Source organism: Carassius auratus, unplaced genomic scaffold (assembly GCF_003368295.1).
Source record: "Carassius auratus strain Wakin unplaced genomic scaffold, ASM336829v1 scaf_tig00215029, whole genome shotgun sequence".
Lineage (NCBI taxonomy): Eukaryota > Metazoa > Chordata > Actinopteri > Cypriniformes > Cyprinidae > Carassius > Carassius auratus.
The window spans coordinates 45113-62500 of record NW_020527911.1 but is presented as its reverse complement, the minus strand read 5'-3'; the positions used below and the strand labels follow the sequence as shown (position 1 = coordinate 62500).

The 17388-nt window shown below is 41.2% G+C and overlaps 1 protein-coding gene across 14 annotated transcripts in view; it reads left to right on the top strand.

Annotated features, from left to right (window-relative positions):
- LOC113093414 (transcription factor COE3-like) overlaps positions 1–17388 on the top strand; it is a 92655-nt gene that overhangs the window by 56164 nt on the left and 19103 nt on the right. For 6 of the 14 annotated variants that reach the window (XM_026259203.1, XM_026259215.1, XM_026259212.1 and 3 more), the window contains exons 7-10: positions 2169–2250; positions 5977–6121; positions 11653–11786; positions 12818–12944. In XM_026259203.1, coding sequence (XP_026114988.1) covers positions 2169–2250; positions 5977–6121; positions 11653–11786; positions 12818–12944 — 488 coding nt within the window. The remainder of the gene's footprint in view (positions 1–2168; positions 2251–5976; positions 6122–11652; positions 11787–12817; positions 12945–17388) is intronic. The other 8 variants (XM_026259216.1, XM_026259210.1, XM_026259208.1 and 5 more) reach the window with 3 other exon arrangements.

The following is a 17388-nucleotide window of genomic DNA, read 5'->3' as shown; positions in this document are numbered from 1 at the left end:
TTGCTGTATCTATTGAAATTGATGCGGTCCATCTCACTTTCAAACCTCTGAATGGGTGCTTTGCAATAATCTTTGAGTTAGCACAAGTGTTTCCACCTGTGTACATGTGTGTGAAGCCATTTCTTTGTAGCTATAGAGTGAGAACAAAACAAGTGAGAGAGAGAGAGATAGCGAGTGAGAGAGGTAAATAAAGGCTATATTTCAGGCTTGATTTACTCCGATACCTGCTGTGAAACATTACAGCTCTATGGGGAAATAAAACAGGGGCCACGAATTACAGCTCGTAATACTCATTCTGATAATGGCCTGTCCAACAACTACCATACACACACTGTACACAATTAAAGCTAATGCTCTAATGACGGTAGACTCGTTTTTGGTCTCCTCTGGCCGTTATGACTGCCATCTTTCTTTACGCCCACCCCAACGATGCTGAAATTCACTTTTTATTGACGCCGGTCACTAAAAAAAGTCTGAAACTACCAAGGCCACCTTCGGGGCCCTTGCTTCGCCTTTCTCTTACTTTTCCTCAATCTGTCTCAATCCTAAACATTCCCTCTCTGTTGGGAGGAAAGGGTGACTGTATATAAATGAGAATTGGAAGTGGAAGGGTGTTCAGGGTTGCAGATGTCATTTCACACAGTGATATATTGCTTGGCTCGCGGTCCCATCGGAGAGTCCGAATGAGAGACTTCATCCTGCATACACACACTGTTTACCTAGTGAAATACATGTGCTAACTCAATACTGAACACAATCTGCAATGCATGACACTGTAGCGTGAATGCAAGCGAGAGAACGAGGGACCTTTATGCCGTACATCCGGCCTCTCAAGGGTTGAAACGCTGAGGTAAATATTGGTGGACATGGACATCCATATACAAAGACAAATTTCCCACTTGCTGGATAATTCGGGATGAACCGAGGTCCCTTTTAGGAAACGTCAGCTCACTCTGCAACCATATTGGTGATTTCCAATTGGTCCGACAGAAACTGTCTCCTCCAGAGATGCTTCGATTCTGCAATTCTGCTTAAGCACATTCCAAATTTAATACAAATTAAAATAAACCCTTGATAGCTATCTATATATCTATCCATCCAACCATCCATCCTTAGTACTATAGTTTCATCCTTCCATCTATATTTCTATAATTCCATCCATCCATCTGTCTATAGTTCTATCATTTCATTCATCCATATATCTGTCTATAGTTATATTGTTCCATCAATCCATCCATTTCTCATTCTATAGCTGCAAACAAATGGCTTTAAAAAAAAAATATCAAAAACTCAAAACGGCTCATGTGACTTCTAAAGCAATTCTTCCCATTTCTTTCTACAAGTGGTCTTCCTCTTAAGCGAACCACTTCCTCTGATATGAGGAGTGTGGCAGCAGCTGTACGAGCGTTCAACTTCCTTTTCCCTAAGCCCTCTTATCAGTCTTCCTTCACTTGAAGGACTCTTGAAGTGTCTCTTTACCTCATAAAAACACCAGGTTTTAGTTCCTGAGGTGCGTGTGTGTGAGGGCCTGTCCGATGGGACCTTCTCTGACTCTCACGCGCACATGACATTTTCCGAACAGATTATGCAGTTAGTAATTTACGCAATAATTACCGGGTGCTGTTGTCCCATTGGCGGGGTGTGTCTAATTTTCTAACAGGACTGTAAGTTTGCAGCCCGTTCTCACCTCGTTAGGTCTCCTACCCCGTTCGTTCAGTCCTCGTCTGTGATGAGCAGGGCTCAGGTGTTCTGGTTTACCTCCCCATTGAGCACGTTAAGCCTTAATTACAGGGTAGAACGGGGAGGAAAGAGGGGGGCGGAATATTAACTGACTTCCTGTCAGTGACGGGCAGATGGGTTCTGTGGGGAACTGTGGGATTTGGATGCGTCAGCCACACGGACAGACTGAAAAACAGATAAACAGAGAGACAGGGAGGTCGTGGGAGGGTGAGGAACAAAACACTAATGATCATTACTCTGAGGGGAATTATCTAGAAACAAGGTGAATCCAGCTGTCGGTTTGATCGCACCTTTGCACGTGGACGTCCTGGACTCGCTCTGCTATGAAGTCTACAGTTGTATTTTGTGCTATTGATTTGTTCCGTGCCAGTTTTCTCTGGATTGATTGTCTAACGTGGAGTTTTCCGTTTCTTTGTCTTCTCTTGCAGATTCTTTTTGAAATTCTTCCTCAAGTGTAATCAGAACTGCCTGAAGAATGCAGGGAACCCAAGGGACATGCGCAGATTCCAGGTAATGTTTTCTTTTTCTCTCCACACACACACACACACACACATCCTAATGTTAAAAACAGGCTTGCTGGGGTAGCTGTGTGGTGTATCGCTTGGTGGATATATTTAAACGGCCTGCCTGGACCCGGTCGAAGGCCAGAACTGTCTCCTCCAGAGATGCTTCGATTCTGCAATTCTGCTTAAGCACATTCCATATCTTATACACATAAAATAAACCCTATCTATCTATCTATCTATCTATCTATCTATCCATCCATTTTTATCCATTTATGGATGGTTCCATCCAATCACAGAATACATTATTAGATCCAGCACACAGAAAGGCTGCGGCCTTGGACTTCATTATATGTGTGTGTGTGTGTGTGTGTGTGTGACTGCTCCGCTTAACCCAGTGCTGCGAGGATGTGTGTTTATATACTTGTGGTTATATAGATGTATTTTTGAACAGGCAACAGTGGTGCAGCCGTTTGCACAACTTTCATTTTTCATGCTTTGGGACGTCAAGTGTCTTCAGTGATATTGATCCATGCTTCCAGAGCAGTAGGTCAGAGCCGGCGTGAGAGGAAGTGTCCTTTCTGTCTGCACGGCGAGTAAAAGAAACATCCGTCACTGTGGATGTGCCTCCCCATAATAAAGCAACTGGAGCTCTCTTTCTCTCGATGTAGCAGCATGTCTGGGTTTTCAACCTATTTACACTTCACCTGGTGGAGGTGTGTGTGTGTGTGGAGAGCCATACTAATGCCAGTGTATCATCAAATAACACCAGTTTCTGTTGATTTACTCACTCTGACTTCTCTCTTCTCCATCAGTCATTGCCTGTGGAATCTGTACTCATATCCTAAAAACTTCCTTCAAGGAAACATCACCCTTCACATCCAAAACATTCCCCTTCTATACATAGTGGTGGTTTCACTCAAAATAATTTAAACAACCATGTGAGGAGAGCTTATGACAGAATCACTTTTTTGAAATAATAATTAGAAGACAATTCCAACCAAAAGCAGCTTGTGAGACAAATGACCCAAAGCCGTGATGCCTGTCAGTCTGTGAGCAGAGTACATTAACAGACACCTCTCCTCCAGCGCTAACCCTTAAACTCTGCTCTGCTAAGCTAAATGCCACGTCCAGAATAAATTTCACTCATGTTCCATTCTCCATGATCTCATGGCAAGGTCGTGTTTTTGGGGTCTCTGTCTTCCCCTATTTGCCATTCCATTTTCCTTCTCTTTTTTTTTCCTGTCATCCTGTCTATACCTCTATTTTTCCTGTAAAAAGGATACATCTAGAGGCCTATTCACACCATGGCTTTTTGACAGGACAGACATCCACAATTATATTTAATGCAAAAAGAAAATAAAAAAAAGGCTTCCTTAACCTGATTCGAAAAATGTTACCGTCATCAGTTTTTGTTTTTATTTTCAGTTAGTTTTTCTTCACACTACAAATATTATTATTTTTTAAAATGATGATTAAAAGTAATAATGCATATGTTGTTTATCTATTTTCAATTTTCAATTATTTTTTCTTTACAATACATTTTTATTTATAATCATTAATTTTTTTTAATGTTGTTTACTATTTTGATTTTCTGTTCAGATTTTTGGTCAGTTTTTACATTTGTTCAATGCTAAGTAATTAATGTCAATATCCACATTTTTTTCCAAGAGATCTTATTTGTTGTGAATAGGCCTCAAGATGGGCTTTATTGTGACTCTTTACTGTGAACGTGACAGAGGGAATATTCCAGATTGTAACTGCTTCACTTCCACCTCGGACCCCCCACAACATCGCACACCACCCCTCCAACACCACTCCTCATTCAGATGCTAAACGACCATCATTCTCTCAGTGCAACTGTATGGGCAGCCCTCTTTAGTAAACAGATTAACAAAAACAAAGAAGACCCCCTCATCTGCTACTGGTTTGGGGGGGGGGGGGGGGGTCTTTTGAAATTCTGTTTTTCTTTTGAAGGTCTACCACCCTTCTCCATCACAGCCCTTACTCAAGCTGTGACTAATAAGATAAAACAGCTAATCAATAAATCTATAGATCAATGTAATGGGGTGAGCTAGCGATCTGTGGGCCGGAGGCTGCGTTTGAGTGGCTGCTAATGGATGATGGAGCAGATGAGAGACTCTCCACTTATTTCTGTTCACCTTAAGTGGCAGATTAAACACTAATTGTAGCCCTTTGTGAAAAAAAAGCCACAGTGCTTCAAAATGGAGGCCTCTCTTTGATTGACAAGGGTTTGGTTAGTTCTTCTCAGACAAGCCTCTCGTCCTTTATCTAACACGTGCACTCATGTAACCGCCCAAGTGTCTCCTTTAAATAGGAAAAAAAGCAGCTCTCCTTCTCACAAAGGTTAATTATATTCTTCAAATGAGAAATTAAATGCGCTTTATATAGAGTCGATTCATGCATGGAGAAAGAAATATGATGACCTATTGCATCCGAGGACCAGAATAAGACAATGTTAAACATTTTTCACCTTCATTAAGCGAATATGATTTCATGTTTGACACCCAGAATTAGTATACTCCATTTTTGAAAAAGTGCAAACATGTCAAATGCGTACGCATTAATCTGATTATCTGAAGTAACATGTTTATTTGGACGTTTCTAAGCAGATTTGAGCCGTAGCTAACAGTAGCCTGTTTGAATTCAGGCTGGGTCATTAGCAGTCAGACGCCGTGCCAGCTTACACGAAGCGTATTGAACCACGCAAGTCATCTTTTGTTGCTTAAGGTTTGAAAACAGACTCTTTTTTTTCTGATTATAGTGATATAACTTATTGTTTTAATAATGTGAAGCCTGCGGGGAGTAGTTTCACCAAACCTAGTAAGACTGCAAAAGCGAGCAACTTTTCCCTTGTTTTGCTCTTTCCTGCTTGTCTTGGAAAATAAACAATGGGCACGGGTTCAAGCTCCAGTGATGCAAATGTGTTTGCGGTTATTGTTTCAAAGGTGTGGAGTGGTCGCACGGTTGTCAGCATTCAAAATTAAGCCTCGCTGGTACGGAGGATAGAAGTCAAACAAACAAAGCCACAGACGCAGTGTGTGTGGCGCGTGTGTGTCTGTGTCCTAAGGACCCTACTGATCAGAGGGGTGCCGGGCTCATCCACTAACTGTACTGAAACCTCCTCTCATGTTGAGTCGACACCACGGGCCAAAAAATACTTTTTGTGTTCGTTTTCTTGCAAATAAGACCCACAACAAAGAGGGAGCTGAAAAAAGAAGAGTCTCAATTTCTGATAAAGACCCAGCAGAACCCCTCAGAAGTGTACTTCTTGTTTCTCTGGCCTTTAAGTACTCAGAAAGGCCTCTTGAAAAAAAAAAAAAAAAAAAAAAAAAAATTATATATATATATATATATAGAGTGTTAGAGTGTTCCTGTAGCTCAACTGGTAGAGTGTTGCGCTATCAAGCGCGAGGTTGGGGGTTCGATTCCCCGGGAACACATGATAGATAAAAATTGATAGCCTGAATGCACTGTAAGTTGCTTTGGATAAAAGCGTCTGCCAAATGCATAAATTTTATTTAATTTAATAGATTTTTTTTTTTTCAGTTTATACTATTTAATATATTCAATTTTATTTAGATGGTGATGGGGATGGTTAATTTTTAATTTTTCCTAGGAATAATGTGAAGCAGTACTTCTCTATGAACTTCTTCACACATCGCCCAGACATGGAACATGTCTTCAAACAATCTTTACGTTTTCTTCACAGGTCGTTGTATCGACAACGGTTAATGTGGATGGTCACGTGTTGGCCGTGTCAGACAACATGTTCGTCCACAACAACTCAAAACACGGCAGAAGAGCCCGCCGCCTTGACCCCTCAGAAGGTACGGCCACTCCTTATCTGGAGAATGGTAGGCACATTTCCCATAACACTATTATTTGCTTAGCTTTTCTCACTTTCTCTTTTTTCCTGCCTTTCCCTTTTCCCTTTTTCTCATTTTAAGCACACATTTTTTTTTTTTTTAGTCATCCACATCCTCCTTCCACAAAACATAGTAGTCAAGCTTTAGATGAAACATGGCTAGTTCATCTTTTAGAGAATATCCATGCTTTCTCTGTCCACTGAATATTTTATTTTGTTTAGATCGGATGATGTTGCTACCTTATTATTAGTATTTTTTTGAGTTTTATCTATTATTATGAATGATTTTGGGCCACGTTTTTGGGCCAAGCCTTTTTAATACATTTTTTTTTTTTTTTTTTTTTAAATTCTGTCCGTAATTACCATATCAACCAAAGCACCAGTAATATTTAATGATGCAAGAGAAATCGCATGAAATCCCTTCTCGTGTCGAGACAAAAAACACAGTAAAAAAAATATTTGTTTTCTATATCCCGGCTACTCGCATTAACTTTGGTGAAACAGTACAGAAGTAGTGTAATTGAACGTTTGTGCCCTAAGCGCTCGAGTGTTTGGTGTGCTGACGTATTGTTTGTCTCTTTGCTGTAGTCGCTTGATAGTAGGTGTGTTTTCCTTAGCAACCGCCTTTAATTAGGAGAGTAATTAAGAAGGTTGAGGCCTCTCCCCTCGTCTGCCTGAGTCCCGTGAGACCGAGTGAGAGAAAGAAAGAAAAAACACGGCCCAACCCAAACACATAGCCAAGGCTATCCTTCATTAAAGACCGGTTTGCAGAGCCCTTTTTAAAGTAAATCTTTTTCTAAGCTGCGATTACTGTGTTTACAACCATCGTATAGTTCGGATTTCAGTGGTTTTATAGGTTTTATAGGTGTGTTTTAGATCGTTCATAATTTGTGATTTTATCGTTTTCATCAAAACTTTTTTATCGTTAGTCCTTGCATACAATATTCTCGGTCAAATTTAGATGAATCCGTTCCCTCTTGCGGTGAATTCTGACAGCACTGTAACAAGTGGTGGCGATATTCCTGACAAACTCCTTTAAATTTCCGACTGTTTTAAAAGCTCACCTTCTCCTTAAACACCCACCAGCCTCACAGACGTATGCTCTCACCACTTAGTTTCCTGCTGTTTTACCCACCCCTGCTGGCAAATTTGGGCTGTAGTGAATATTACAGCTACCTGTCTAATATCTGGCCCTTTAAGGGCAACCAGGGGCCCGTTAAACGGAAAGAAAGCGTTTCCGAGCATCTGACAGTTGCCGAACTTGCCGTTTAATCACTTCTTTAAACTCGGGAGAACATTTAAGACTTATCATTCGGCTGAAAAGGAAACTCAAGAAAGGTTCAACCTGTCATCTCTTTCCATTCGGGTCTAGAAGAGATCCTAGCACACATGTACAGGATATATAGTCGTAAAATAAAAATTCATCCATATTTATGGTCAAGTCAGGGCCTGCGCCACAGATATAGGGTGCTTTAGTTTAGAAACACATTCTTGAAAGTGATAAATTCAAGCCGAGAGAGCTCGAAAGCAGCCACAGAGAGGTCCAACCGTTTCTCCTTTCCTCTCACTTTTATCGAATCATCTAATTCAGGCGAATTTTCCCGGACAGTGAATTTACTCTGCCTTCTGATCTTCAACTTAAAGTAATTCCCTCTCGCATGGCCCAGCGGACCCTCACCGTTACCGTGCACTCCGAGCACATGAGCCCCTTTCATTATTTACAGCTGGAGAATGAAACCTGGGGGAGGAGAAAGAGTCGAGCGCACACTATAGGAGGGTTTCTTTTGCATTAGCGCCATTTAGATACGCCGTGCAGAAACATATGTACAAATTCACACGTGGGAACGTGTGCGCACGCGCTCGCATCCAAAACGGCCCCATCTGCGCATAGCCAGACACATCATACACAATCAACAACCCCCTCCCCTGTCCAAAAGCACATATTCCCAGATTTGGAAACCACTTAGAATTGGTTCTGCGAATATAGCGATGCACAAGAGAGAAAAGAGGAGGAAGACGTTTAGTACAAGCAAAAGAAAGTCTCTCTTGCGGTGCATGCACCCCCTCCGGTCTGGGCCTACAGCTCTGGGTTGATTTGCATACCAAGTGGTGGTAATGTTGTTAGGTTTATGCAATAAAGACGAGCGGTCGGCGTCTGTGAGGCCGTAGCCAGTTAGAGAGGACAGATGGGCCGACGTGAGGTAAGAGCTCTAATCCCATCAGCGCCGGGATCAGCCTGCCATCTGGACATCCCCTGCACAATTACAAGACATTTTACACGCTGGAACAAAGGAAGGTTGCAGCGGGCAGGATGGGACCTGTTAGAGTGCCTCGATATTGGGGAGTGCAGCGAAGAAGGTGACAAACACGCCGGCCGCCATGTTGCCATGGAAGATGACTCAAGTCTGATTAAAGCTTCACACCAATACGCCGTGGTGTTCTGTAAACAATACACACGGGAAAACACACACACACAAACACACTGAAACACTCTTGCTGGTTGACTGTCCACTTCAGCCAGAGGAAGCTCGACAAAACAAAGCCAGTGATTTCTCTGATAGTAAAGAACTACCACAAAATTCTTCAAAGCATTTATACATTATATATATATATTTTTTTTAATTATTTATTTATAATTTTAATAAATGTATAATTTATTTATAATTATTTATTAAATATTTAGATAATTTCAGTTACATAATATTTGTAATAATATTTTAAAATCATTATATTATATTATATAATTTTATATTTGTTCTAATTAAAAAAAATCATAAATATATTTTGGGATAGTCTATGTAATGGTTTATGCTGAAATAGACCAAACTACACCCCCTGCTAAACTGTTCTCCCTCGTTAAAACATGTTCCTGCTTGTCACTTCCTAGTGGAGTGTTGAACTTGGCTTCTCCGGGCTGCCATAGACCATGTCTGCTTTCTCCAGTTTCCATCATCCGCTTGAGTGCATTTCGCACGTATATCATTAGCTGATGAACACAGGCTGTGTAATTCACTCCTTTATGCTTCCCATTCAACACATGTTCCCTCTCTATATTCACGCAGAATGTATGCAAATGCTCTGCGGCGGAGGGGCGAGAGGTCTGGCAGCCCTTTCTCTAGGATGGGGGGGGGGGGAGCGTTTCGAATTCCGAGGCAATGCGTGGTGATCTCAGGCCACAGCTGCCAGACTGTCCCTCTCGTCGACCCGTTCTCACATCACACACACGCGCAGTCATGCTCACGTGACTCCCTTCCTTCTACTCACCTACACAAAGTAAATTTGTTTACTGTAATTTTTGGTGAATGATTTGCTATAATTGGTTGCGCTGATGAAGGTCAGTCCCTGTGAGGAGTCGTGTCTGTCTTTAGAGACTTCATCCTCTTTCAAACGCTCTGCCTGCAATTAAGAAAAGCAAATGTCATTCCCAAGCCTCAGAAATGAAAATTTGTATGAACTTATTAGCATGAAGTCAAGAGCTCTAGTTAAAGGCAAGCTCCCAGTGTGTGTGTGTGTGTGTGTGTGTGTGTGTGTGTGATCAAGCTCATGGCTTCTGGTGCTCTGGGAGCTGAGAGGAATGAGTAAATATAACCTCCACTAGTCCAACATTAAGGCAAACAAAGAGAGCTGCCTTGTCTGGGCTGTTCTACACAACAATACCTAATGTTGATTAACTAGGGCCGCCAGAACTGCAGAGAGGCAGGGAAGAGAATGGCATGCACACATAAGGGCTTAACCCTGCAGGTTTATCTCATGTAACGGTCATAAATATATAATTTACTGTGTTATTAGTGGAAATTATGAAGTAAATGAACAACCCTTAACCTTAAGTATTAAATTTGGGCATGTAATATGTCCCAGAAAGGCGTAAATAAGCTTTAAACAGGCAAACAATTCTCATAGTTTTGGACCCCAAGGCATATATATAGTGACTAGACTATCATATAGACCTTGGGGTCTACTTAAAAAAAAAAAATAATAATAATAATAATAATTTTAAAAAAATTATATAGTGATATTTTATGATTTATGATATGATTTTAATATTTCTCAATAATAGAACATCCCATTTTAAATAATTTCTTAAATGTATTAATCAACATATATCAATATCATATTCAATGAATATGAATTTAAAATATATACTTTTATTTCTAAAACTATAATATATAATTTATATAAATTGTAAGTATTTATTATACATAATACATGGGTTTATAATTATTAAAGAAAAAAGAAAAAAACTGTGAGAGCAGCATTAGTATTGTCATAAGTGGCTTATTGAATATTTTTGGTGATAAAATGATGTCAGAGTCTGTGGGCTGATGAAAATGATGTCAGACCCTTTTAATGGAGGGGAGAGACTCAAAGCTGAGAGGGCTTCCAAAGAGGCCAGCCATCTTCGGTGCATTATTAATAACCTCCCTGAGACTTTAAAATCTAAAAGCACAATGCCATTGTTTTTTTTCCCCTGGAAAATAAATGAAGGGAGTGGGCAGGCAAAGCTGTAAAATAAAATGAAAACAGCTCAAGGTGAAGGGCTACTGTTGCGGTTGAATTCATGGACAGTATTAGAGGCGTGTTGTTGTATCCGCGCTCTCATTGCACAGGAGTTCGTATTCAAAAGGTGCTTTGGAGGGGGTGGTGGAACAGAGTCAACAGAGTGAAGTGGAAAAGCTGATCAAAGCAGGCAGCACTAAGATGTTAACGGGGGGTCGAGTCGCCCTGGGCCTCCGACCGCTTACAACTGTGATAGCACCTCTCAGCTCTGCAGAGGTGGAGGGGGGCAGTACGATAATGTATGCTAATAAGCCATTGGCTAACTTCACGACAAATGCGGGGTCAAGGTCACGGCCTCATTTTCTCATTTAAGAACACATGTACGTCAGCATTATCATAATAGCTTGACAATTTCAATCCTAAACCTGCAAATCCCATCTCATCTTCTCTAAAATCTGATTTTAAGGACCCCACAAAGTACTCATTACCAAAAGATAAGAGATCCAGGGAAATAAAGGGTTGGAAGTTTTTAAAAACCAAAGGCGAAGTTTGCAGATGAAAAGGCTCGACCCAATTAGCGGATTCATGAAAAATCGAAACCCGCCGTTTTTGCACCCTCTGCCCGTGCTTTGCTTCACAACCTTTCACAACTTGATTGACTGATCTCAGATCTGTGGAAGCCAGACAGATAAATCGACGGTCCTAGCGTGCACTGTGCTTTATCATCAGTAATGGCCGTATTTGGTTTAACGTATCCGTACGGCAGTTTTTCTGCTAGATGGGCGCTAGGCGCATCAGTCGATGTTTTCTCTTCCCTCTCATTGTGTTTGCGAACAGTTTAATGGCTGATTTCTACACAGAAGGTTGATGTACAAAGCAGGCCTTTTGTGATTACGTGGCCCAAATCATTCATGCTTTGTTTACTTTAGGTTATCCTCAGCGTGAGAATGATCTGCATGTGGCTAGCGTGTGTCCATACAATAGAGGGATCCTGAGAGTTGTGCTTTTTCTTTCTGTTATAAGCAGCTACCCCGTGCATAAAGGCCATTAGTCCCAGTGAAGGCTGGACCACTGGAGGAGCCACGGTCATCATCATTGGCGATAACTTTTTCGATGGACTGCAAGTCGTGTTTGGCACCATGCTAGTATGGAGTGAGGTAAGACTTTTACATAAAACCATTTTATTGTGCATGAGATATTTGCCCAGCCATTTGTTTCTGTAACAGCCTTCTAATGAACTTCATTAGATTCTATAAAAAGTGATTACGTGAAAACTGTGATTATACACAGTTTATGAAGCCCTGCTTCTACTGGTTTAATGCAATTACGCTGGCGTCCGTTTATTGTCTCTTTACATTTATTTTTTGTTCATTTCACGCCACATAAACATATAAATAAGAGTGAACTAAAGGGATGCCGAAGCTGTGTTGTAATTAGTTCGGAGCTAATAATGACTTCAGGTTAGTATGTTCCTTTATGAGTTGATAAAACTGTCTGGCATATATTTGCCGGTTGGAGCCGCAACGAGCCAATCAACGTTTGTTTATTCAATTTTATTTTATTATTTTCTTTTCCTAGTTTAATCACAAGAGCAGATAAGGAGTTAGATAAACAAACTGCATGCTAAACAGCCCCACAATAAGTCCACAGAGGCCTCCGCCGCGTTCCTTGCCGAACCATGAGGTCTTTCAAAACAATTGAACAATTAGGGGTGAAATATCTCAGAGGGGGGAAAACAAGCCAGGGAAAGCAAGGAAAACAGTGAAGGAAAGACATATGGAGGTGATTTTAGCAGGACTCCTGCCCCTTGGACTTTTCTTGGCTTAGTGTTACCCAAGGTCTGTTTTCTGATGTTAAGTCTAAAGCGAGGAAAAGAAAAATGAAGAAAGTATGTAGTTTGGTTTTGAATGGCTTCTCCTTGACAGGTTAATGTACCTCTCAGGCATTTGAATATGTGCAATAATTGGTAGGGTTGCCTAGTTTGCCCACTGTCTGGTATTGCCCTATTTCCGAGCTCTGTGTAAGCAAAAACCCTAAACAACTTTTATTAAAGGGTTTTAAAGGGTTTTTACAATTAGAGAAGCAAGGGTGCTCATTGGTTAAATGTTTTTATTGGATGTCAGTTGTCAATGCAGCAATTGGTGCAGTTTGCATGGTCCTAACCAACTTTACTCATTGTCTCCCTTAGCTCATTACGCCTCATGCCATCCGAGTGCAGACCCCTCCAAGACACATTCCGGGTGTCGTAGAGGTCACCTTGTCCTACAAATCCAAGCAGTTCTGCAAAGGTGCACCAGGACGATTTGTGTATACAGGTGAGTTTCAGTTGATTTTCTCACATCTTTGGCTCTATCGTTAAGTGCTGAACCCCATCCGGTGTGGGATGCATGCCTCTGTAACCCAATATCTCCTCCATCTAAGGCAAGGCAATGGAGTTGGGGGCAGCTGCCAACTCCAGTTAATTTCAAACCCCGACAACACATCTCAGACCCCTTTCTCCTGCACCACGTACTTTACTTTGCACAAAAACACTAGTGTTTCTTGTCGCCCAGGTTGCTCATGTGTGCGTCCCTGTGTGTGACCAGCTCACAAGGTTGTGCTTTGTGTGGATTTTGGGCCCGCTTGTGTTTTTATGTGGTCTTAGATGAGTGTAATCTCTCCCTTGATACAGCTGATACTGGAGGTTACACAGTCACACCGTGTTTGACCTGGAAGCAGTGTGTCTGATCCCAAATTGAGTAGGACAATGAGATAATCATCAGGAATTACTCTCACACTTAGGAATGTCAAGGCCGAGAGAGAGAGGGAGAGAGAGAAAATGACAGAAAGAGAAGGGAGGTGAGGAAGGGGCCCCGGTCCCCCCAGGCAGCTGTTCCCCATCTCAGTCCCACAGAGGCTGTGGGCCGATTCTCCCTCCCACATTTAACCCTCTCAGCAGGGGCAGGGCAGAGGCCAATGAGCCCCTGCGATAATGAAACCCGAGAACACGGGGCCAGCTAATACCAGACCTGCTCAGACATTAATGTCTGCCATCGTTAAAGCCACAGAGACTCAGGGACCAAACATGCGCTAATGCTAATAAGCACAAAATAGGGAGTCTGTGTCAAATTCAGCACACATTATATTGTTTTGAAAAAAAAAATGTGTGTTATCAACCCTAACAAAATCTGACCATGGTAACCATAGTTTCTGACCCTAGTAAAACTTGGGCTGTGTCCAACACCAAAACAGCTGTTTTGCTGCCCAGTCAGTCAATAACAAAACATGCATAGACTGTCTGTCTATCTCTCCATTTGTCTGTCTCTCTGTCTATTTATGTGTAACAGTTTATTAAGTACTGTAAATATAGTTTATCTATACAGTATATATAAATGTTTATACTGTATAATTATATTACCTATACTCAAAATTTACTGGAGGCTATTATAGAAGACAATCCAGCGTCTGTCACCCCCACAGTCCCCTGTCTTCATGAGATGTTTGTTGTTTGTTTTCCCTCACTGATCCTTGTTCCTGCTCATCAGTGAGGAGATATAATTACTGGCGGAGATTTTGAGGACTTACTTAATTATCCCCTCAATTAAAAAAGGGAAGTCACCGACTACACGCCCCGTCCCTCTCATCTTCTGAACTCCAATCCCCATAATGCCTCACCTCCCTCGCTGAGGTCACAAATGACAAATCAGAACACACACACACACACACACACACGCGCACACACATTCAGTTCATGCTGTTATAAGGCTTTATTTAACTGGATGACATTTTTTAAATCAGTTAAATTCCCCTTCAGAGCATATTCATTAATGACTGTTCTTAAACATGGAACCATATCAAAAACAGTTGTTGTAATTATGATTATTTTCTTTTAGTTCCTTCTATATTTCAGTATAGTTTTTCTTCTCTTCCCCTATTTTCACTTCTTGAACAATTATAACACTTGTAAGTGCTATCGACTGAAACAAATTGCTAAAGTTTATGCCTGTAATTAGTTCATAAACAGATGCTTTGAAATGGAAATGCTAAAATCATTCACTAGTCAAATCTCTCTCTCTCTCTCTCTCTCTCTCTCTGTGGGTATTTGCTAAATTGTGTAAAGGCCTGAAATTTTATGAAGTCATTAAGAAAAAAAGGTGCAAACAGAGTTTTTGTTGGGCGTTACAACATTTCATGCTGACCACCCTCTTGTTTCTGAGTCAGTCACACCCTCGCTCTCATCTGATACATCATGGCCAATTAAATACAGTGCTGTGGCCTCCTTTTGCAGGGGCGTATTAAATTCAGATATGGGCTTTATCATTACTAGCTTAGAGCAACCATCTGTTGAGTGATGTATGGTGTGATTTCACCATTTGCTGTGCCTGAAATTGATTTTTAAAAAATGTATAGTTACAAAGTTATATATATTAATAGCAACTTAAAAAATAATTATGCGTTGAGTGCGGAAATTTCACAAAATATGTGCATATCACACCTATGTGTGTATATTCATTATTTTAGAAGGATTTTTTTATTGATAGAATTTTTACAACAATTAAGTATTTTACTAAAAAAAGTTTAAGACAGTCTTTAATTTAAATCTTCATAAATATAAATAATCCACTGATTTCCATTATGCCATATTGTATATATACAGTATATCGCCCTGCAATAGTGTCAGTGCTGAAGGTGTTGTAAAAGGTCCTTCGTGATCGGTCAGATGTGGCAGCAATCTCCTGTCAGAGTGCTGTGCTACTTTAAGAGTCGATAATTCTCCTCCATCACGGCCAACAAAAGCCGCCTGTCTCAGAGGTCAATGCTCTTTAAACAAATTACTCTGCTCAGACTCTGAAAGCGGCTCCTAATGTCCTCCGGTACTCGCCAACACCTCTCGCTCTGACACAGCTAAACAGCAGTGAAATTAAACGCCGCAGAGATCCACCAAGACCTGGGGACATTAAAGAGGGCCTGTGATGGGATGTCGGCATCCTGTAAGCTTATGCAAACAGAGGGTCTATGTAGTTTATGAGCTGCCAGAACTGGGCCTAAAACAATGTGTTGTTCAATGGCCATCCATTAACACTCGGATCTACTGCATGTATCTCTGTGTGTGTTAGGCCTATTTACAGCTCCAGGCTGTTAGTGTCTTCATTTAAAAGGAAACACTGCAGTGGTTTATTGAGTCTGCATCCCTTTGTATCCTTCAAAGATCTGTGTGTTGTTATTTTTTTAGCTTTAACCTTGCATGTTTGTACGATCGTGTCTTTTGTTAACACAAGGCCACCGCTGCACCATCTGATACCTGTATTGGTTATCCATTGATCAGGTCTGGCATGGAACAGCTTGTCAGAAGGAGGGGGTGAGGAATCAAAGCAGGATGGCTGTGCTTGTCCCTTTGCCAATAGCTCTCAACTCGCAAATGCTCTCTTTAGCTGATCTGGCTATTTTAAAAACGCTATCCAGATGTTCACTTGAAATTCCTCATGAGATGGCTTGATGAGTGCATTTTTTTCTTTCTTGTTGATATATTTTCTATTGAAACAGGAATATATGTATATAATATTAAGCACACAATAAAATAAATATACAACTTTTTATATCTTTTTTTTTTTTTATAAACAATGCAAATCGATATGGAAATTTGCCTTAAGCTGCTGTCAGAATTGGCTTTTTTTTTTGGTCTCAAAAGTACCTTAAAAATAAGCTGGAACATCCCTATCAACTAAATTGGAATGACAGAGTATACTTTCTGTCCGCCTCTATGACCCAAATTTGGAGGCAGCAATGATCTCCTTTGGTTCCTAACAAGGGGAAAGTGAGAGATATAAATTAAGATATATATGTATGTGAGCGCTCTGGCTCTAATAGACACTTTAACAGAGGCAGGCCTCCTGAGCGCTTTTACAAACGATTCCGAACAATGACACCAGCCATAAATAAAGCTCAACATCGGACTCTAATTGCATCAAAGCTATTGCTTTATATTTAGGCATGGTCACTGGTGACCACGGCCTTAACGCTCCACTAGAGGCTGGGGGAGAGAGAGAGAGAGAGAGAGAGAGAGAGGGAGGAATAGAGACATACGGCAGGAGCTGTCACCCTTCCAGACTATTTGTCCTAATCAGTGACACCCATTTACCAGAATTGGCGAAAATGAACTATACTTCATACAGAAATCGTGCACTTACCGGCCTTCATTTGTCACGGCACATTCGAGGGCCAGTAAACTTTTCCTTTCCTCCGATGGGATTGTAGACATGCATCAAAATGTTAAAAAATGATTTGCCATGGAGGCCCGTCAGACATTTATCAGGGCTCTGGAACATTATTTGCTAATTTCCAAACCTGCGGCATGACAGGGTTATCCGTCTTTTAACCCGCCGTGACCGCTCTAGACTCTTTCTGTTATTAGTACGAGTCAAGCGTTTTTTTTTTTTTTGCTTTATATTTCTCACTTTTTTTCTCTCCATATCAAGACCCCTCCTCGCTTTTTTAGGCACTTCTAACAAGACTCATTTGTCTGTCACACCGGTGACAACGTCGTCCCTTTCGGCTCCCTGAGACTTGACCACAGCGTGCTCTCGGGCTCTCCAAGGGCTCCAAGCTCCCGGCCTGTTGATTGGCCGGCGGCCCTGATAAATCACAAAGTTTCCTTGTCAAGGTGAAGGTATCGACTCAACTGCGCCGAAACTGACAGAATGCACAGAGGAGGAGACGGTCATTTATCATAGCACAAAAGGACAAAGGGGTCATCTCGCCCCTTCACTCACTCGGCCCGCT